Here is a 22,541-nt window from a genome sequence, read left to right on the forward strand (position 1 = left end):
AAGTGACGTCATTTCACAGTTATATAACTAGTGTAATAACACCCGTGTAATAAACAAAATTGAGCGGTATTTCACTCCTGGAGCGTAGGTCATGTTATAAATTGAAATGTATTACACAACTATCGTTTATTCAGAACACCTTACCTTTTCAGCAAGCTGCTCGTCCTCCTGTTTGATGACGTCATCGCCAGGCATGAGGTCGTCCAAATAGGACAACTCGTATTGCGTAAACAGATGATTCATCGCTTTTCGTACAAAGCAGGTACCGACCACCTTTTAAAAATCATTAAAATGTTTCTATTACAACCACACTGTCTAATAACATGAATGAGAAGCGAAGATACATAACCTGTTTCAAGTCAGTCGAAGTTCATATAATCATGTTTTTTATAAGTGGTATGTGCTATTTTAGAAACTATATCAAATTAATATTTTTTATAACGTGTGCAGTTCGGTGCAGTATTACATTTAACATGTGATTGCATTCCATAAACCCAATAGTGTTGTGTGCCATACCATGCATTGTATCAACCCTATATAAGTGTGTGCCCTACAATGCATTGTATCAAGCCTAAAGTAGTGTGTGGCCTACCATGCACTATATTAACCCAATAGTATTGTCAGCCATACCATGCATTCTATCAAGCATATAGTAGTGCAAGCCATACCATGCATTCTATCAAGCATATAGTAGTGTGTGCCATAGCATGCATTCTATCAAGCATATAGTAGTGCAAGCCATACCATGCATTCTATCAAGCATATAGTAGTGCAAGCCATACCATGCATTCTATCAAGGATATAGCAGTGCAAGCCATACCATGCATTCTATCAAGCATAAAGTAGTGTGTGCCATAGCATGCATTGTACCGAGCCTATACTTGTGTGTGCACTACAATGTATTCTATCAACCAAATAGTGCCGTGTGCCATACAATGTATTCTATCAAGCCTATAGTAGTGCAAACCATACCATGCATTCTATGAAGCATATTATATCAAGCCTAAAGTAGTGTTTGGCCTAAAATGTATTCTAGCCTATAATTGTGTCAGCCATACCAGGAAGGGGAAGCATGCGAGTGCATGTTATTAACACTATAATGTTATGTGGTGCCATACCATGACTGGAAAGGCGATGGAGAGCACTTTGACCTGCTTGATGACCCACAGCACGGCCAGACACAGGATCTGTATTGCGGTGAACAGGTGCACACGAGTGATCTTCACGTGCCGTAGGTACGGAAGGTCCGGCTGGTACTTGGCCGGCATCAGCAGAATACACAGACGGTCTATGAACTGGAATCAGGCCGTATACAGATCGTATACATAGATGGCATGGGCATGTATTTATATGAAGCATTGGCATGGATTGGAAACAGGGCGTATACACATTTAGCATGGACTAGAAACAGAGCGTATACAGATAAAGCATGCAATGGACAAAGGGCGTATGCAAATTAATAATGCACTTGAAACAGGGCATATACATATTAAGCAAGGACTGGAAACATAGCGTGTACATATTTAGCATGGACTGGAAAAAGGGCCTAAGAATGTTTAGCATGGACTGGAAACATTGCTTCTACAGATTTAGAATGGACAAGAAACAGAAAGTATACAGATTTAGCGTGACATATAGGTTTACAAACACAGACTAGATTCTAATCTGTATCAATACACCTAGTCAAGTGATCAACCAAATAATGTTTGTAATGTGCAGGGCCTCACTGACCTGCATTCCTTTCAGTGCCGCAATTCCCATGTACATGAACACTCCATACAAGACGGGCATTGGGATGACCTGCAAAAACACGTGACTTCATGTACCAAATAAATAATCACAAGTAGGCTGTATGAAAACAGCCGAATGCAATGGTCAAATACAATAAGAGCGAGCAGTTTAACAGGTTTTCCCAGTATGTAGAAAACTTCAAGATTAATTTTCCATTGTATCAAAATATACAGGACAAACTAGTCACACTATTAAGCATGTGTGACGAAGATTTGTGATGTAGATGTGTAACGTAGATGTGTGATGTAGATGTGTGACGTAGATGTGTGATGTAGATGTGTGATGTAGATGTGTGACGTAGATGTGTGATGTAGATGTGTGATGTAGATGTGTGACGCAGAGGTGTGATGTAGAGGTGTGATGTAGAGGTGTGACGTAGATGTGTGACGTAGATGTGTGATGTATATGTGTGATGTAGATGTGTGACGTAGAGGTGTGACGTAGATGTGGGATGTAGAGGTGTGATATAGAGGTGTGACGTTTAGGTGTGATGTAGAGGTGTGATGTAGATGTGTAACGTAGATGTGTGATGTAGATGTGTGACGTAGATGTGTGATGTAGATATATGATGTAGATGTGTGACGTAGATGTGTGATATAGATGTGTGATGTAGATGTGTGACGTAGAGGTGAGATTTAGATGTGTGATGTGGAGGTGTAATGTAGAGGTGTGATGTAGAGGTGTGATGTAGATGTGTGATGAAAAGATGTAATGAAGAGGTTAGATGAAGAGGTGTGACATAGATGTGTGATGAAAATGAGTGAAGTCAATGTGTGATGTATAGTTGTGATGTACAGGTTTGACGTAGATGTGTGACGTAGATATGTGATATAGAGGTGTGATGAAGAGGTGTGACGTAGATGTGTGATATAGAGGTGTGATGTAGATGTGTGATATAGAGGTGTGATGAGGAGGTGTGATGAAGAGGTGTGACGTAGATGTGTGATATAGAGGTGTGATATAGAGGTATGACGTAGTTGTGTGATATAGAGGTGTGATGCAGAGGTGTTACATAGATGCGTGAAGTAGAGGTGTGATGATGATGTGTACATGTATAGGTTGGATGAAGAGATGGGATGCAGAGGTGGGACACATAGGTTGATGTTTAGGTTTGATGTGCAGGTATGACGCAGAGGTATCAAGTAAAGATGTCACGATGTTTGGCTAAGAGGTATGACCCGAACATTACGTTGAGAGCATTACGTTGATTTGTGCCCAAGCGTTAAAATGTAGAGGTGTGCATGGGAGTGTGTACGCACCTTGAGGACGCCAGTGAGGAAGACTGCGAGCCCACTGAGAATTGACACCAATAGGGCCGTCACGCGCTGCTCCCTGTGGACAAACGAAACAGACACGCCGTCTATATTTATTCTTCAGACACGCGTAATATATGTTTATATAAGTTTCTATTTATCGGCGAAAACGCGGTACTGTACCAAGAAAAATCGGCTTGTTTTGATGCCAGGTTTGGCACGAAAGCAAAATCGGCTTAACAAGCCTCGCCGTTATTTAATTCCAAGAACCACCTGATAATCTACAAAACGATAAAGCGTAACATTTTATTCTCTTTAAATAAGCATCGCAGGGCACTATTCAGCACGCCAACGGTTGAGTTGTACCCACCTGCAGCCGAGGAAGACTGGCTTCTCGCCGGGCGCAGCGGTTTCCGACTCCTTCTTGAGCGACATGATGTGAGCCAGTGCGGAGACCGTGGCGGCCACGAACCAGGGCAGGCCCAGCACGGAGCAGATAGCGATAGTGATAGCCACTACCAGCATGTCTAGGTGGTAACCGTTCCCCTTCTGCAACACACAAACACAACACATCGACATACGAAACTGAGATATGAATACGCGAGCTGGAACAGGGGTAGGAATAAGTGTGTTGGAACCTCGATGTGCGTACGTTTCCTATAACTATCATGGGCAATTGTGACCTTCAACCACGATACGTGTACGTTTGAGTTCTGGAACCGCAGAAGGAGTACGTGCGCTGAACATTGGTTTTGTGTGTACGTTCGCAAGCTTACATTGGTGCACGATTTGCCAACTGAAAGTTACTAAGTTAAGTGCGAAGTTATATACATGTTACAGTTGGTAATTGACCGATAAATCAATATGATCTTATCTCTAATATAATACTCGTTTTTCATTTGCATAGCTAGGTTACGTGGTGAACGTTCATAATAGGTATCTAGTTGTAAATAATTAGTTATAACAAACAATGTTACAAAGTTAACCTTAAATGAAATTGCGAAAATTAACAAAATTAACAAGATTACCTGTACACATGTGTTCGTTCTACATTTATCTTCATGTTCAATGCGGACGGGCGCTACGTACCTTGAGCTTGTTCTCCTTCCGGTTGACGATGACGGCGGTGATCTGCTGGTCCATGAAGATGAGGACGACCGCCAGAAAGGCGGGGATGATGCCGGCAATGTAAGTCCACCAGGGGTTCTTTGCACTGATAGGGCTGATGAACCAGCCGCGGGCCAGGTAGTTCGTGGGCTGCAATACACACAACGGTGGTTATGCCTGCGGACAAGGTTATCATCAACATGTGCATACACTACAACCCTCCATAAGATGAGCACACGTTAAACAGGCACTTCAGATATTAAGACATCAAGCAAGATTAGTAACAACTTGAACACGGTCGTAGTAACTTGTCTGTAAAACAAGTAATTCCGTGAACCGGATTCGCATTCAATTAATTGTTATCTTTATTAAATACAAGACTACACACTATGATACACCCTTGCATATCCACATGAACAGCTGTCAAATGAAAGGTTCAGAACAAGTGGACGTAAAGCCCTAAAAAAGCCTACTGTACCCGTGCGTGCAAGGCCGTTATCAGGACATGCACCTATTTCATGTGTACGCCTGTCTGTAATACCTGGAACATGCATCTATCTCATGTGTACGCCTGTCTGTAATACCTGGAACATGCATCTATCTCATGTGTACGCCTGTCTGTAATACCTGGAACATGCATCTATCTCATGTGTACGCCTGTCTGTAATACCTGGAACATGCATCTATCTCATGTGTACACCTGTCTGTAATACCTGGAACATGCATCTATCTCATGTGTACGCCTGTCTGTAATACCTGGAACATGCATCTATCTCATGTGTACGCCTGTCTGTAATACCTGGAACATGCATCTATTTCATGTGTACGCCTGTCTGTAATACCTGGAACATGCATCAATCTCATGTGTACGCCTGTCTGTAATACCTGGAACATGCATCTATCTCATGTGTACCCCTGTCTGTTATACCTGGAACATGCATCTATTTCACGTGTACGCCTGTCTGTAATACCTGGAACATGCATCTATTTCATGTGTACGCCTGTCTGTAATACCTGGAACATGCATCTATCTCATGCGTACGCCTGTCTTTAATACCTGGAACATGCATCTATCTCATGTGTACGCCTGTCTGTAATACCTGGAACATGCATCTATCTCATGTGTACGCCTGTCTGTAATACCTGGAACATGCATCTATCTCATGTGTATGCCTGTCTGTAATACCTGGAACATGCATCTATCTCATGTGTACGCCTGTCTGTAATACCTGGAACATGCATCTATCTCATGTGTACGCCTGTCTGTAATACCTGGAACATGCATCTATCTCATGTGTACGCCTGTCTGTAATACCTGGAACATGCATCTATCTCATGTGTACGCCTGTCTGTAATACCTGGAACATGCATCTATCTCATGTGTACGCCTGTCTGTTATACCTGGAACATGCATCTATCTCATGTGTACGCCTGTCTGTAATACCTGGAACATGCATCTATCTCATGTGTACGCCTGTCTGTAATACCTGGAACATGCATCTATCTCATGTGTACGCCTGTCTGTAATACCTGGAACATGCATCTATCTCATGTGTACGCCTGTCTGTAATACCTGGAACATGCATCTATTTCATGTGTACGCCTGTCTGTAATACCTGGAACATGCATCTATTTCATGTGTACGCCTGTCTGTAGTACCTGGAACATGCATCTATTTCATGTGTACGCCTGTCTGTAATACCTGGAACATTCATCTATCTCATGTGTACGCCTGTCTGTAATACCTGAAACTTCTCCGGTACTTCCAGCTTGGGCGTCTGGATGCCAATGAGAACGTCGAGTACGACCATGGCCACGATAGAGATCAGCACAGCGAAGTCGCTCAAGATCTGGCGTACCTGTTAAGATTTACATTGGGGTTATATCACGTAGCATTACAGAGTTGGGTTATATCACGTAGCAGAGCGGGGCCATAGGACGTAGGAGTACAAAAAAGTAAAAAGACGAATTAAAACGGTGATATAAAGTAATTCGACATTGTGTTACCATAAACCGCATTAACTGAATAAGAATGAATATGCGTTAAGTTCTGAGACCATGCATGCATCTTACAAATGTGGGGAAGAAGCCGGAGGTCTTGAACTCTTTGAGCGTCATTGCGATTGTGTAGGTGCCAAGGAAAAGGATGCACGACAGGAGAAACACGTCCGGGTAGTAGGGGTTGTGGCAGCCTTCGCCCTCCATGGTCCCATTGAACTGTTTGCACTGCTCGCTTGTCATGTTTACCCAGGCTAGCGTTGTGTTGGTCGCATCGTCCCAAACGCCGTACGCAACCTCGCTCACGTTACTTGCAATCACCGTCGCGATCGTCGTAACGTTTCCCGCGTTGTCCGCCAAAGTGGTATTCAGTGCGACGCACTCACAGTGGTGGCTGATGGGTATTTCCGGGTGCTTGTTAATGCCATACTTGTCTAATATGGAGAACTGCTTTTTGAATGCCTCGTAGATGAAGATGATAGCGATCAAACAGGCAAAGCTCTCCTCAGTGAATCTCGTGATGTAGCGCACGAGAGCGCTCAGGTCGAACGCGACGATCAGCATGATCAGTAATGTTGTCCACAGACCAATCACTGCGCGGAGAGGCAAATAGTCGTACTGGCCCCTGCAGTAGAAATACTATCAAAATGTAGAGGACCATGCAAGGTTCCTACATGCCAAATATATAAGAGATCGGTCAAATATTGAAGGCGCTATGAGACACTGTAACCAAAGTTTTACTTTGAGAAAATCTATTATTAGCATCGGTGACCTTAACCCCAATGACCTCAAACCTCATCAAAATGTAGAGGTCTATGCAAGGTACCTACATGCCAAATATGTAAGAGATCGGTAAAATATTGAAGGCGCTATGAGACACTGTGACCAAAGTGTGACGAAAAATAAAGGACAATATAAGTCTGATTTTCTGTATGCTTATAACTTGCCGAAGCATCAGACAGGAATTCAGGTTGTGAACGTCCAACAGGTCACACACTCACTGATGTGGGGGTTGGACGCTAATAGACCTATATTGAACAGGTGGAGGTTGGTGTGCACTGTTACTTACTCGCAGAAGTTGTAAAGAATCATCTCCAGTACCAGCATGGGCCCCGTGCTGCCCAGGATGTTGAGCGGCTGGCCAGCAAAGAGCGCGAACAGGACGCCGCAGATGGCTGCCGCAAGGATACACTCCATCGTGCCCTGAAACAGCGCCACCAGCAGGGGGTTACCAGCGAGCAGCATTAGCATAGTATGGGGACAGAATAAATGGCGGAGAATCAGTACAAACTATCAAATTGAACATGAATGGTGTCTTGTGAAACGTACCATATACTGATTTGTAGCCTGTCCTAAAAGCCCGCCGAAAGTGACGTTCGGTGTAAGCGTGGCGAGGAAGAGGAAGATGATTGAGGCGACCGACTGGATGTGGAGGCTGTCCCTGAAGTCGCTCCAATACCAGGGCAACTTCCGCTTCACGTCTGCTATCAGACCGCCAAAAAGTCTGAAAATGACAGCTTTCATATACATGTAGTGTACAACAATGATCGAGGGGACTATATTTAGTCAGTTCGACACTCAAAACGGTAGTGTATGGAACATAGTTAGTAAAATGTCAATGGGCAATTCGATATTAGTAGAGCACTCCCGTGCCTCACCTTCCGGTCCTGACCAGGGTTGGATCATCGTGCGCCTCGTGCGCCGTCTTCATCGTTGCGAGCACGTGTGGGCCGGCAACCTGTATCTTTTGTGTCTTTCTGGCTTCCTGCGAAAAAAACAGACATGTACCATACTTACATAATCGATACGTTATCCCTGTAAATAAAATAAGTCGTTAATTTTGGTCGTAAACATGTTTATATAACAGCTTATTACTTAGATGTATCTAATTTGATTAAAACCAAGAACAGTTAAGACTTAATACACAAAACTAGACGCGTCCTACTGATCAACGTCTATGCTTTGCTTACCTGGGACGGCACCTTTTCCGGTGGTTCGATCCTGATCTTTGGGTCCCATTCGCCGGGCGGAAGAACTGTTACCTGGCTCATAAACTCGTCCAGCGCACTGAGGATCTCCTGCCGGTTACGCGCCTTGAACGCCACCTCGCGGTATATCTGAGGCGAGACATGTACACAATGGACATGTACAAAATGGACATGTACACAATGGACATGTACACAATGGACGCGAAATTGGCATGTACGCACCGGACATGTACGCAACGGACATGATCACAACGGAAATATGCACAATGGACATGTACGCAATTGGCATGTACACAATTGGAATGTATGCAATGGACATGTACACAATGGACATGTAAGCAATTGACATGTATGCAATGGAAATGTACACAATGGAAATGTACACAATGGACATGTACCCAATGGACATGTAAACAATGGACATGTACACAATATACTGTACACAATGGACATGTACACAGTGGACATATACACAATGTACATGTACACAATGGACATGTACACAATGGACATGTAAACAATGGACATGTACATAATATGCATGTACACAATGGACATGTACACAATGTACATGTACACAATGGACATGTGTCATTGTCTCGAAGTCATTATTTTATTTAACAATAAAACTTTGACTCTCTAAAATTCAAGAGTTGCTTTAATAAAATGCAAATAATTAACTTGCAATAATCTTTCCAAAACGAAAGGCAACGTGTTAAGTATTAAATACTAGACATTGCAGTACATTATATGACTAGTAAACAGCGCATACCTCGTCGACCATCACAGTGGATAAAGAACGCCCGATCTCAATACACTTGTCCTCATTTCCGGCGGGAGCCAGCAGTATGAACACGAACCTTGTGGGCACGGGAATCTCCGTGATGTCCCCGATATTGCGCGCCTCGGACAGTCGGATGAACGCGGACAGCTAAGCGCAGAAACACAGTGTGCATTCAAAGCGGTTTAACATAGGATTTTTCAGTGGTCGGTTGTGTTTAAACATAATCACATACATTTACCTGGGTTTATGCTCTTGTTGAAAAATTATATCTTGTATATGTGTAAAAGGTATCAGTTTCCGTGAAGGATCATATTGTATTTCACGGGCGGTTTAAAAAAATAGTAGTAGATCCCTTTCGGAAACAATTGCGAGCTCGTTATAAAAATGCACTTCAATTCTGTGTTTATTAAAACTGAGTTTGACCTTGAACTTTGATCTCCAAACACCGACATTGCACACAGCATATTCTCTTTACAGGGTAAGCACAAGTTATTTTAAATTTGCCCTTTGAATCTTGAATTCATAGTTTACACAAAAACTGTAACATTAACCCAAAAATGCCTCCACAAATTGTGAATTTTGTATATGTTATTTTTAAATTTCATGATTTATTATTAAGTTACAGTAATGACAATCTCAGACGGACTGACTAATGCACGATCACACTTACGCACGGTCTTTTAATAATCGTGACAGCTTTAACGACCTGACCGCGAGAGGGCTTGTCTAACACTTTACGCAAAGGGCGTAGCTATGATGTCGATCATTTTCATTTACTCCACAATGTCTAAACCAGCAACATTGTTGTTACAGTAAAACACGTGGCAATAATCCATACGGAGATTCTTCCCTTCAACGAAAATTATTATCAGTTTAACAACAGCGAATGAGAGATCTCCTATAAACTACAGGTTAGAATTAATAAAAATAATGTTTTTCATAGAAACGCATTGACCGTTTTTTAAACTAGTGTTCAATAAATATTTTGTTTGATATGTTGTTATAATAAACCAAAAATCATCCATAATGAAACTGGAAAGTTAGTATGATGTGTACTGACATAAAGACCAGAGGAATAGATCTTTAATGACAATGTGTCGCTCTCGTAGGATGGTGGACAAATAACAAGCCGAAAGCACGTACTTACCTGGTACTTGAGGCAGGCTAGCTGACCCACCATGACGTTACAGGTCTGCGTGTCCGCGGGAACCTTCCGCATGAAATCTGTGTTCAACTGTAAAGATGGACATCTCAGCAATACAGACAACAACACGGGGCCACATTGGGCTCAATGAATAAGCGGATATGAATTGACACGGGGAGTTAGCCGTAAGTAGGTTCATCTCGGTAGGAAATAAACACGGCGAGGAAACCTGTTGCGCAGTTTCATAAGATGTGACATTCACGTGAAAGTAGATATGGGCCGGTACTCGGTACAAACAAGTCAAACTGGAGACTTGATGATGCGGAATAAATACAGCATTTTTCAATAAATCTCGTATTGTCATTTGAAATAGTAACACCTCATTTTCATACGATATGTTTGACGTTACTGTCATAACTGTTCGTCAAAACATGCAAACATTTGCTGCTGTATATGCCGGCAATACCGATCTACACTGTAACAGCTGTATATGCCGGCAATACCGATCTACACTGTAACAGCTGTATATGCCGGCAAAACCGATCTACACTGTAACAGCTGTATATGCCGGGAATACCGATCTACACTGTAACAGCTGTATATGCCGGCAATTATGCCGGCAATACCGATCTACACTGTAACAGCTGTATATGCCGGCAATACCGATCTACACTGTAACTGCTGTATATGCCGGCAATACCGATCTACACTGTAACAGCTGTATATGCCGGCAATACCGATCTACACTGTAACAGCTGTATATGCCGGCAATACCGATCTACACTGGAACTGCTGTATATGCCGGCAATACCGATCTACACTGTAACAGCTGTATATGCTGGCAATACCGATCTACACTGTAACAGCTGTATATGCCGGCAATACCGATCTACACTGTAACAGCTGTATATGCCGGCAATACCGATCTACACTGTAACAGCTGTATATGCCGGCAATACCGATCTACACTGTAACTCCTGTATATGCCGGCAATACCGATCTACATTGTAACTTCTCTATTTAAATCATATGAATATTAAGGGAGGCTTCCATCCCTGTTAATTAATTTTCATCGATATCCATTTTAACGTAATCCTAGTCGTTAAACAGAAATTACTTTTTCTACGATTTTATTTGTCACGTTCAGTGGTAGGGTCGAGCTCGTAAGTCGTTCGTCTTGGGTTTAAGGACAGGGTCGAGCTCGAAATTCGTTCGTCATGAATGCAAGGGCAGGGTCGAGCTCGTCAGTCGTTCGTCATGGGTTCCAGGACAGGGTCGAGCTCATTTATTCAAGGACAAGGTCGAGCTAGTAAACCGTGCTTCATGGATTCAAGGACAGGGTGGTGCTCGTATGCCGCACGTCATTGGTTCAATAACAGGGAGAAGTTTGTATGTTGTAAGTCATGGGTTTAAAGACAGGGTCGAGTTCGTAAGTCGTACGTCATGGATTCAAGGATAGGGTCGAGCTCGTAAGTCGTACGTCATGTATTCAAGGACAGGGTCGAGCTCATAAGTCGTACGTCATTGATTCAAGGACGGGGTCGAGCTTGTTAGTCGCACTCATGCATTCATGGACAGGGTCGAGCTCGTGTGTCAAACGTCATGGGTTCCAGGATTTTTGGAGTTCGTATGTCGTTCGTCATGTGTTTAAGGACAGGGTCGAGCTCGTAAGTCGTACGTCATGGATTCAAGGATAGGGTCGAGCTCGTAAGTCGTACGTCATGGTTTCAAGGACAGGGTCGAGTTCGTAAGTCGTACGTCATGGATTCAATGACAGGTTCGAGCTCGTAAGTCGTAAGTAATGGGTTCAAGAATGGCTTTAGATTTCCTTTTTTACAATCTGTTTTACTATTTGTCTCCCTGTTTCAGTTTATACTTGTTTAAAGACGTCAATTTAAATAGCATTTTATCAATATTAGTATATGATTGTGATTTTACTTTTTTCCAAAGATAAGTATATATTTAAGTAAAAATAGCACACATACACATGCTGTATTTGTCGTGCTTTACTTGCAAGCAGTATGCCGGTACTATTGCTAAATAGTTGGTGTAAACACTGACTTGTATACGAAGTCGTACACAAACAGCTTGAGCTCGAAGTACAAATGATGAGATTTCATGAGCAGAAAACTAAAAGGATATTGGCCAATTTTGAATTACGAACATATACTGCCCCGGTAGTAGTTTACAGTCGCTTTCAATATTAGGTATCAATTAAAAGCGAAGTCTCGTCGTTCTATACATTCCTTTTCCCGTATCCGTAAACTCATATCCGTGTTTTAGATAAGACTATACGCCGCGAGTATTGCCAAAATTCAACTAAATATTTATGAGGACAAGGTTAATCATATAGTTTATATTATATCAACACACTTAAACGGGTCGTGTGTACGATATCTATTTTAACTCTAGGCACATCTTGATACAAAACACAATCCTGCTTTCACATATTATCTAGTAATACTGTTTTCTGATAAAATGATTAAACCTATATAAACCACCAAAGCATGCCTTCGGATATAACTTGATTTGTTAAACTATTACACCGTATAGGCGTCGATATAACTTGATTTGTTAAACTATTACACCGTATAGGCGTCGATATAACTTGATTTGTTAAACTATTACACCGTATAGGCGTCGATATAACTTGATTTGTTAAACTATTACACCGTATAGGCGTCGATATAACTTGATTTGTTAAACTATTACACCGTATAGGCGTCGATATAACTTGATTTGTTAAACTATTACACCGTATAGGCGTCGATATAACTTGATTTGTTAAACTATTACACCGTATAGGCGTCGATATAACTTGATTTGTTAAACTATTACACCGTATAGGCGTCGATATAACTTGATTTGTTAAACTATTACACCGTATAGGCGTCGATATAACTTGATTTGTTAAACTATTACACCGTATAGGCGTCGATATAACTTGATTTGTTAAACTATTACACCGTATAGGCGTCGATATAACTTGATTTGTTAAACTATTACACCGTATAGGCGTCGATATTGCGCTTCAGACGGATTGTTGTATACCTTAGAAATACAACTATTTTTGTTGTTGCCATGTTTATATTTTATATTTAATACACATTTATCAGAACTATAACATTTGAATTTAAATAAAAGACTTAAGCTGCTACCTAATGAGACAAACACAAAGAACGTCACCTACTTTTGTTGACGACGGACTCAGGGGAATATCGCCGTTAATATGCTCCATGTTGGTTAAACTCTTTCTGGATTGTGCTGAAAACGAACACAGGTGCATGACTTACAGTTGTTTAATGCGCTAATCGATCGTACAAAGAACACATGACGGCCTATCGTATTACTACCGGTTATACACGTATTGTATAACTACCGGTTAAACATGTATCGTATAACTACCGGTTATACATGTATTGTATAACTACCGGTTATACATGTATTGTATAACTACCGGTTATTAAGCCTATTATATGTCAAGCGGTTATACGTGTCTTTCCTTTTACAACGACTTCTTCAAAGTACATTTTTATGTGCATGCCTATTTCTTGTCTGCCCACTTCAGAGTTTCATGCCGAGCAGCTATCTAAGGTTTTATCTACGAGATATGCCTCACAAAAGAACCAGCAATCTTTTTGTTAACACGTGCTGTTAAAGAACAGTTGTAAATTAAAGAAAATCCGCAACAACTTTCTTTCAACTTGAGGGGCCTGTTTTTCTCAGTGATTTACAGCTCGACGACATAAACAAAAAGGTTGCACAGTCCTTATCATGTATAGGCAGGCACACTGCTTGTTTATAAAAGTACCTTTACACGCACCGCATACATGATCGCTAAAAGAATGAATTTCATTTCTGAAAATAAGGACATTGTTTTTCTGAATGGTGATTTGAACATTGTGATTAAAGGTTGCAGGATCAACTGGGTTCTCAGGCGTTTACACATGGGCTGGACAGAATAAAAACACACCGTTAAGAACTTTATTTTGCAAATATCTAGAGTTATTGAAATAGGTTTGCAAACATCTATAGTGCATAAAGGACACTTTTGTCATGCAGTTTGTACCGATATCTTAAGATTTAAGAATAAATTATTCAATACGCCTGAAATCGGTGCCAAAATTTCACATTGCGTAAAGCATAATCGTGTGTTTAAATTCATTATACATCATTTTGGCCAAAAACACTTGCTAATTATTTAACGTAATTTCGATGTTTTTCACATTGCCATAAGCCGCATAAAACTGTTTTTATGTACTAGTTGAAATTCTTCGGAAAAAAAATGTTTTAAACAGTTTAAAAACACAACTTACCGGTGTGTTTACACCCATGTTCATCCATTTGTGAACCCCATAAAGTCACGTGATCCTGTACCCTAATTAAACCTTGACCAGAGGTTCCAGTATATGTTATAAATACAAATTGAGCGAAAATTAACTGTTGTAACGACGCAAAAGTCAAATTAATAGTTTGCTTACATTTACCATAATAGGCGTAATTGTTTTCTTTAAGTACAATCTGTACACATAAAGTGGACGGGAATGACATATAAAGATGCTACTTATAACATTCTTGTCAATTTTGACAAAAGTTTATACGTTTGGATAAGGCCTTCTTGATATCTTTTTCGCTGGAGAGACTCGACATGCGCTTCTTCTTCTGATGCGCGAACACGTGCGGGGCGTTGAGTGTGGCGCGCACCTCCTCGCGCAGCTCCTCCTCCAGCATCTTGTTGGCGACGAAGTGGTCTATCACTATATCTGAATCACGCAATGTAAAGCGGTTAGAATCATGAACGATAAGATAACTCTTTACGTATATGTGTATGTATCAAAAAGCCAAAGCCAATATTGCGAATATAACAGCAATGACAATGCTCAGATAATGCGGCAAACAATGTAAATGACGATTGATGATAACGACGACGTAGACGACGGCCCCACGACGGTAGTGGTGATGTTGATGATGATATAATGATGATAGTGGTGGTGATTATGAGGATCATGATGGTGATATTTATGATGACGATGACGATGATTACGGTGATGATGATTATGATAATGCTGGTGGTGTGGTCGTCGAGATGTTGATGATAATGATGATGATGATGACGATGATGATGACGATGATTACGGTGATGATGATGATGAAGATGATGGTGGTGCTGATGGTGGTGATGATTATGATGATGATGATGATGATCATGATGATGATCATGATGACGACGACGATGGTGATAAGTTGTTTGTTACCATTGATCTGCTGTAAGTGGTATGCGTCCAGGTCTAGGAGCACTGCCCCGTCGAGGATGGTGGAGCGGAGTTCGAAGAGCGCGTGTAGGGAGAGGGAGGCCACATGCGGCTTAGACCAGCGCTGTCCGCCCTCCTCCAAGTCTTCTTCATACTTTACCCATCTGAAACACACACAGACTTGTACTGTCACGCAGTAAAACGATGCAACTTTACCACAAGCATTTGCATTTAATGTAGTTACTGAAACTGCACACATCGTATTTAGTCATCGATCGTTGAAAATGATAGCATAATAACGAAAGCATTACATTTTATACAGTCGATAATACATAACACTCCCATGGACGGAGGAATCAAGAAACTCGTCCGTCAACGGTAAGTAGACCGCCGAAGCTTTGACTACATAGATGCCGTACTAAGTATCTCAAAAATGGGGAGAATGCAATACATTGACAGCGAGTGATCGGTTGAATGATTCGGGGTTATGAAAATGACGCCGTATGACCTCACGCCGCGCCGTTACATGACGTATTGCCGCCACTGTCTCTGTGTCTCTTTCATGCAGCCGAGTTACCTTGCGTATTCGCGCCACTCTTTCTCCGTGCCCCCGAACGTGTTGAGGAGGTCGAGCTGACAGAAGATGGGGTGCGGCTGATGCTGTTCGTCATCCACCTCCCCTAGCAGACTCTGGACCGCCTCCGTGGGCGCCTGGACTGGGAACATACGAACACCCGGGCTCACATACAGTTGCAGTGAACATAAAACACACATTAACATGTAAAAGTTTATGTTTCAAAAGTTCATACAAAGGCGAATTTGAATTTGTTATTGTTTTGAAAAGATTAATATGATGTCGCATTTTAACATAATGTTTAAAGTCAGCTGTCATTGATTTAAGTATTAATAAGCAATTAATATATTACACATAAAGGATAATCAAACATTTGATTCAATACATAAATTGTTCCTCAAATCGAACTAAAATAGATATGCATGTCTGTGGCATTTTTACGAAAATACACATGAAAACATCAGCGCAACTTTCGTGATTCGGATCATGAGAAGCTGCACATCGATATTCATAAATAATACACCATTAAAATCAACAGAAGTCACATATTGTATTGGTGTCGTCTCGTGCTAAACTCGCACAAAATGTGCACGAGCAAAACCGAGTGTAAATATAGGAAATATTCCATGCTTACAATGTATGAACATTGAGTTCACGAATGCAAGGTCAATGATGTCGAGCTATCGACCGTTCTGCCGACGTTACATGACAGAGCTACTGGATGCTGACTCGTTATTTAATGCCTTTACGACAGAGTTACGGACCGTCAAGTCATACGTCTGGTTTACACAATATTACTAATTGTCGACTCGTACTTCTTTCTTGCACGAACAAAATACTAGTCGTTTATCCCCTGTTCAGTTTTACACTTCAAAACTATTAAAAGTCGACTAGCATTGCACATTAACACATCGCTACGATTGAACAGGATGGACATGGCGTATCAAACATGGGTAGACATCGTGGTGAACACAAGGCCGTCTCCAGAAATATTCAAATCAACAGGTTATCGGTATATAATTATATATCATGTCGAGATCTTCAAAAAACTATTTAAAGACTTTTTGTTCAATTTAGGAAACACTTGATATCATAAATATCAATGGTGTATTTCATTAAAAATCGTTAACTTATATTGCAACTTATGTGGCTTTGGTATCTCGTGCAATAAATCTGCCATGAGCGCTAAGGATGAGCTGAAACAGCCGTTCTTGTTTCTGCCTAAGTGATCGACAAGTCGGTGAGTACGACATGACACAGTAACAAACAAAACCCTGTCCGTATCATAGAGCATTTTTTAAGAAGTACATATATAGATGTTCAGTGTATTTCATACAATATTTGTTGAACTTGCAAACAATAACAGTTTCTTTATCTTATGTTCCACCACTGGAAAGTCATTTTATAAAACATTCGTGGCACCTTACAACCGCCCGCAGGCTGAAATTTTAACATTGTTCGCGCGTGTATAATTGATTCAACTGTGTTTCATCATTAAATGTCGCGTCAACGCCTGCATAACAGACGTTTGGTTGTGTCACAAGTAGCGGAAAAATGAGACGTGCAATAAAACAAGGTGTAATTCAACAGTTACATTCTCATCACAAGTGGCGTTTGTGTCAGCCATCTGATGAGAGATTTCTTAAAAGGCCAATTCCAAAAACACAATAAACTGCTCTTAATTTGTGCAGCGGAGCGGAACATCTTTTACTAATTTTGGCACGTGTTTGACCTATTGCAAATTTGTGTGAAATTGTTTTATTTAAAGAAAATGGCTTAAAAACATTTTTAAGACACCGCAAAATTACATTAGAATACACGTTAACGCATGTATTACATTAGACTGTGTATAATACAGACCATTCGTAACTCTTTTTTGCGGCGATAAGAAGGACCGTATTGTTTTACCGTTTGTTTGTTAGGTAATCCTAAAAGATGTAAAATTGTATTTTGACGAGGAATCTTTGTTCATGTAGTTCAACTCTGTAGTAACAAGGCTCTGGACAAATGTTCACAACTCAATTTGATTTCTTATCACCGAAACATAGTTCGACATTTCCGCGAAAACGTGTGGGCTAATTTAAACGTAGGTTCATCATATTAAGTACAATGTGTGACAAAGGAGCGGTCACCTGAGGTTTCGTACTGACAAGGGAGCGGTGTGATGGTTTGTATAGGCTTGTCTTGGTTTCCTTGTTCTTGTATAATTAATTACAAACGTTGTAAAGTCATCACTTATTAAGTTATCATATATGCAACACAATTATGTATTACATCATAAATCATCTTTTGCGGTCCTAATGTATGACATTTATAAGACACACTTGCCTGAGCGAAACTTGAACGCACATTTATTCTTTGAAAAGTTTAAGTGTGTTTTTGCACTCAGCGATTAAAACTACCAAAGGCAACACCGAATATAAGCGCTACTATCATGCTCTGGGTTATAATGACAGACGTGTGCTCTATGTGATCATGACTATAGCTTAGCCCTCCACGACTACATGACCGTAAACTATTCCAACCCAAGAAATCAGACTCTTAGGCTTCACGGATTCAGACTGTTCCTCAACGACTATAGAACTGTAATCTACTCGCAATACTATCCATGACAGCTGTCAAACAATGTTGCTATAATGCCGTCGGAACTGCACATTCGGTAATAATTACGTTACTCACTATGGCGATGGACACGTATCATATTGTATCTTGAAAATAAGAATACATCATTCAGTAAAAAGTAAGTAAATGTTAGCTATCGCTTTGTGTTCAAGATTAAGAAAACTGTCTTCATCTGCACGACTGACTGGGTACAGTAAGCTTGCTAGTAGACGTATATTCTAGGAAAGCAAAGATATGACATAACAATACTCACGCCAATACATGTAATAGAAATTATAGGTGGCTTATCAGTTATACTTTATGAGTAATTGCATCGTATTGTGTAGTAATTACATCTTATTGTACAATGTAAGTTGCTCGTGAGAACCTGGCTTAAAGGGACGTATTCACTAATTGGGACATTGACTTGCATCAATAAATGCCTAAATTTGTTAGATATTTACTGGGGAACAGTAGTCAAAATTGTTAGATATTTACTGGGAAACAGTAGCAAGAATATAATTTGAACAAGAGATTGCCAAGCAATATGGTCCCCTACCGGTGAAACTCCACCATGGTCAGTAAAAAAAAAAATTTTTAAATATATTTGTTGCCGTAGCAACCAGAATTTTTGACGTAGGAACAAAATCAAATGACGTGCATAATCTCCATATTGTCATCTATCCATGTTTCAAGTTTCATGAAATAATATGAAGAACTTTTAAAGTTATCGCAGGATCCAGAAAAGTGTGACGGACTGACTGACAGACACACTGACAGACAGACGGAGAGCAAACCATAAGTCCCCTCCGGTTTCACCGGTAGGGGACAAAAAAAAGGATACAGTTTCCTTCGAATTAAAAGGCGTTTGCACATCACGATGGAAATATTATCACACACATTTTACCATTGATAAAAGTGATCCACGTGTTGCAACACATTATTACGAAAACAACCGAAACATTTCAAATAATTCAAACGTTTCGCGTATGTTACGCTTGATAATTTTATCATTTTTCAAAAGAAGAATATTCATTTACGAAGGTATATTTTAGTCCGAGTCCACGTCATTAGTGGTATTTCGCAACGTGAGTTAAAGTGTTTTTTTAATGTTTTTAAACCTGTGACAAAGAGTTAGAAAATTGCAATTTTGACAATCTTTGAACAAAAAACTTTAATAACTATAACTTGTACACCGTTTAAGATAGACTTGTACATGTCGAACCGAAAAGACTCACACCCCTGCATTGTAAGAGACTCCCACCCCTCCATTGTCATAACCACCCCTGCATTGTCAGACTCCCATCCCTGCATTGTCAGACTCCCACTCCTGCATTGTCAGACTCCCATCCCTGCATGGTCAGAGACTCCCACCCCTGCATGGTCAGAGACTCCCACCCCTGCATTGTCAGAACCACCCCTGCATTGTCAGAACCACCCCTGCATTGTCAGAACCACCCTTGCATTGTCAGACACTCACCCGTGCTTTGTAAGACTCCCACCCCTGCATTTTCAGAACAAACCCTGCATTGTCAGACTCCCACCCCTGCATTGTCAGAGACTCCCACCCCTGCATTGTCAGAACCACCCCTGCATTGTCAGAACCACCCTTGCATTTTCAGAACAAACCCTGAATTGTCAGACTCCCACCCCTGCATTGTCATAGAATCCCACCCCTGCATTGTCAGAACCACCCCTGCATTGTCAGAACCACCCTTGCATTGTCAGACTCCAACTCCTGCATAGTCAGACTCCCACCCCTGCATTGTCAGACTGCCACCCCTGCATTGTCAGACTGCCACCCCTGCATTGTCAGACTCCCACCCCTGCATTGCCAGACTCCCACCCCTGCATTGTCAGACTCTCACCCCTGCATTGTCAGACTCCAACCCCTGCATTGTCAGACTCCCAGCCCTGCATTGTCAGACTGCCACCCCTGCATTGTCAGACTCCCACCCCTGCATTGTCAGACTCCCACCCCTGCATTGTCAGACTCTCATCCCTGCATTGTCAGACTCCCACCCCTTAATTGTCAGACGCCCACCCCTAAATTGTCAGAACCACCCCTGCAATTTCAAAACCCACCCCTGCATTGTCAGACTCCAACCCCTGCATGGTCAGACTCCCACCCCTGCATTGTCAGAACCCACCCCTGCATTGTCAGACTGCCACCCCTGCATTGTCAGACTCCCACCCCTTCATTGTCAGAACCAACCCCTGCATTGTCAGAAGCTTTCCTAGTGTTTTTTTTAAGATTTCGCGAAAAACATATCTCTCATGTGTCATAAAGAGCGAAAGTCCAGAATTTCAAAACGAAAATAACTCCGAAATAAGAAAAAAAAACATGTTATGGCTTTAGTGTACTTTCGAGTCGCTGAAAGATGAAATTCCCTAAAAGCGAAAAAAAAGTTTAATGATACATGTATTTATTTTTCTTACAGCTCTCGTATTTTCAAATACAACTTTGTTACTGTGTCAACCTGCTGTGCGAGCTTTCAAAAGTATCTGGTCTTAATATAGTTCTCCAGCAAAACTCTGTATCCTTTATGTTTGAAACAAACATTAAAGCATTTGGTCGTAAACAACTATTAGCTCCAACCCGTTCTAGATGACCATATGATTGCCTTAAAATTGCTAGGAACGCGTTTGATTTAATGTCCGCATATTATCAAATTAGACAGTTGACCTCCGCCCCTACCCTCCCCTTTGTCTAGTATGGTGACCACCAACCAAACTCACATGCTACCGGGAACAGTGATTGAACCCGAGTCGCCGTAAGTCAGAAGTGCGTATACCAACCACTGCACCTGCCGGACAGCCTGCTCTGAACACGTCTGCAAGTCAATGCACTTTATTTTGATGTTTGTGTTGTACAAATCAGTGTGTGTTCAATAAAATGCCAAGTTGCCAAAACGATGTAAACGCCTAGACGGAAATAAAGCGTTCCAGCGCATAACTTTGAGTTATAAATGATGGCGGAAAGGAGGATAAAGTGACGCGACGCATATATTAGTACAATAGGATAACACAGAGAGTGAACAGCGTATGATCGCGACAGAATAAGTCGACAGCGGGCATGTGGGGATGAAACTATATAAAAAAAAACATGGGATCGCACGATATAACAATTACAATGTGTGTTTATGTTATATGTTGATATTCTACAGAAGCCGTCGACGTCATATACTCATGGATATGTGATTCTTGTATCACTACATGTATGATTAAAATAAAGAATCAAGTCTGTTTTCTGCGCACTGTAACTTTATCTCCACTTATCCTCATAAAACCGATGACTTGTCGGTGATATTTAGTGGATATTTTCACGAATTAAGCTGACTTTATTTCTTGGCTGACTCATAAACATAACCAAATTAATATTAATTGATCAGTGTGCGAACTCGTTAATTCTATATTAGACAGAATCACCAAATATATTTAAGAGCTCATATTTCATTTTCACATCAGAAGTTTTATAACGATCAATTATTGTCAAGCATATAATGTGTCATAGTTTATGGTTTTTTGTATACTTAATAACTTTTGATGTTTCATTTTGTATCGTTAAGAAACAATGATTTAAGGTTCTAATTAAATAACAAATGTTTGAACGCTACACATCAGGAAAACAATGACTTGTTTGTTGGTGGATAAACGAGGAGCAAGCGGACATTATCACGAATCTTGCATCTTACAAATAGTATCGCAATGTACAGCATGCGGACCTACTAATTTTCGTTGTTTATTGAGTATTAAAACATAAAAAGTGTGGCATGTTATAAATGACCTTACAGATAATTTAAATGGCTTTTAATAAATTAAATATACGCATGAACGCAAAAAGAGCACAAATAGTTGCGTCACAGCTACAGCACATCAGGATACCACGTCTTTACTTAACACGCGCTACTCGATTATCCTAATCTGGATAACAGCGACTGCACGTGCGTTCAGGGCGTTAGCCGCTCTATGCGCATGCTTTAATGACTGTATGCGGGCATGACGACAAATGCAACACGAACAACATCGATAGCAGACGGAACCCAGGA

At 41.0% G+C, this 22,541-nt stretch overlaps 1 protein-coding gene and 1 long non-coding RNA gene across 6 annotated transcripts in view; both read right to left on the reverse strand.

The window, feature by feature from the left end:
• LOC127847375 (electrogenic sodium bicarbonate cotransporter 1-like) overlaps positions 1-22,541 on the reverse strand; it is an 80,805-nt gene that overhangs the window by 2,134 nt on the left and 56,130 nt on the right. For both annotated transcript variants that reach the window (XM_052379243.1, XM_052379242.1), the window contains exons 4-21: positions 15,895-16,033; positions 15,321-15,481; positions 14,667-14,828; positions 13,256-13,329; positions 10,069-10,155; positions 8,910-9,068; positions 8,120-8,266; positions 7,808-7,914; positions 7,479-7,653; positions 7,219-7,352; positions 6,225-6,774; positions 5,897-6,010; positions 4,134-4,301; positions 3,415-3,593; positions 3,051-3,123; positions 1,732-1,800; positions 1,119-1,295; positions 145-273 (exon numbers count right to left, since the gene is read on the reverse strand). In XM_052379243.1, coding sequence (XP_052235203.1) covers positions 145-273; positions 1,119-1,295; positions 1,732-1,800; positions 3,051-3,123; positions 3,415-3,593; positions 4,134-4,301; positions 5,897-6,010; positions 6,225-6,774; positions 7,219-7,352; positions 7,479-7,653; positions 7,808-7,914; positions 8,120-8,266; positions 8,910-9,068; positions 10,069-10,155; positions 13,256-13,329; positions 14,667-14,828; positions 15,321-15,481; positions 15,895-16,033 — 2,804 coding nt within the window. The remainder of the gene's footprint in view (positions 1-144; positions 274-1,118; positions 1,296-1,731; positions 1,801-3,050; positions 3,124-3,414; positions 3,594-4,133; positions 4,302-5,896; positions 6,011-6,224; positions 6,775-7,218; positions 7,353-7,478; positions 7,654-7,807; positions 7,915-8,119; positions 8,267-8,909; positions 9,069-10,068; positions 10,156-13,255; positions 13,330-14,666; positions 14,829-15,320; positions 15,482-15,894; positions 16,034-22,541) is intronic.
• LOC127847379 (uncharacterized) lies at positions 4,308-5,857 on the reverse strand. Of its 4 annotated transcripts, XR_008033948.1 has the most exons (5): positions 5,553-5,857; positions 5,338-5,509; positions 5,209-5,294; positions 4,852-4,950; positions 4,308-4,765 (listed from the first exon to the last, which is right to left on the reverse strand). It is a non-coding gene; the product is annotated as an uncharacterized LOC127847379 (long non-coding RNA). The 4 variants fall into 4 exon arrangements; XR_008033950.1 differs by lacking the exon at positions 4,852-4,950 and having other exon boundaries at positions 4,308-4,778; XR_008033949.1 differs by lacking the exons at positions 5,209-5,294; positions 5,338-5,509 and having other exon boundaries at positions 4,852-5,165.

This window comes from Dreissena polymorpha, chromosome 10 (genome assembly GCF_020536995.1).
Source record: "Dreissena polymorpha isolate Duluth1 chromosome 10, UMN_Dpol_1.0, whole genome shotgun sequence".
NCBI classification, from domain to species: Eukaryota; Metazoa; Mollusca; class Bivalvia; order Myida; family Dreissenidae; genus Dreissena; species Dreissena polymorpha.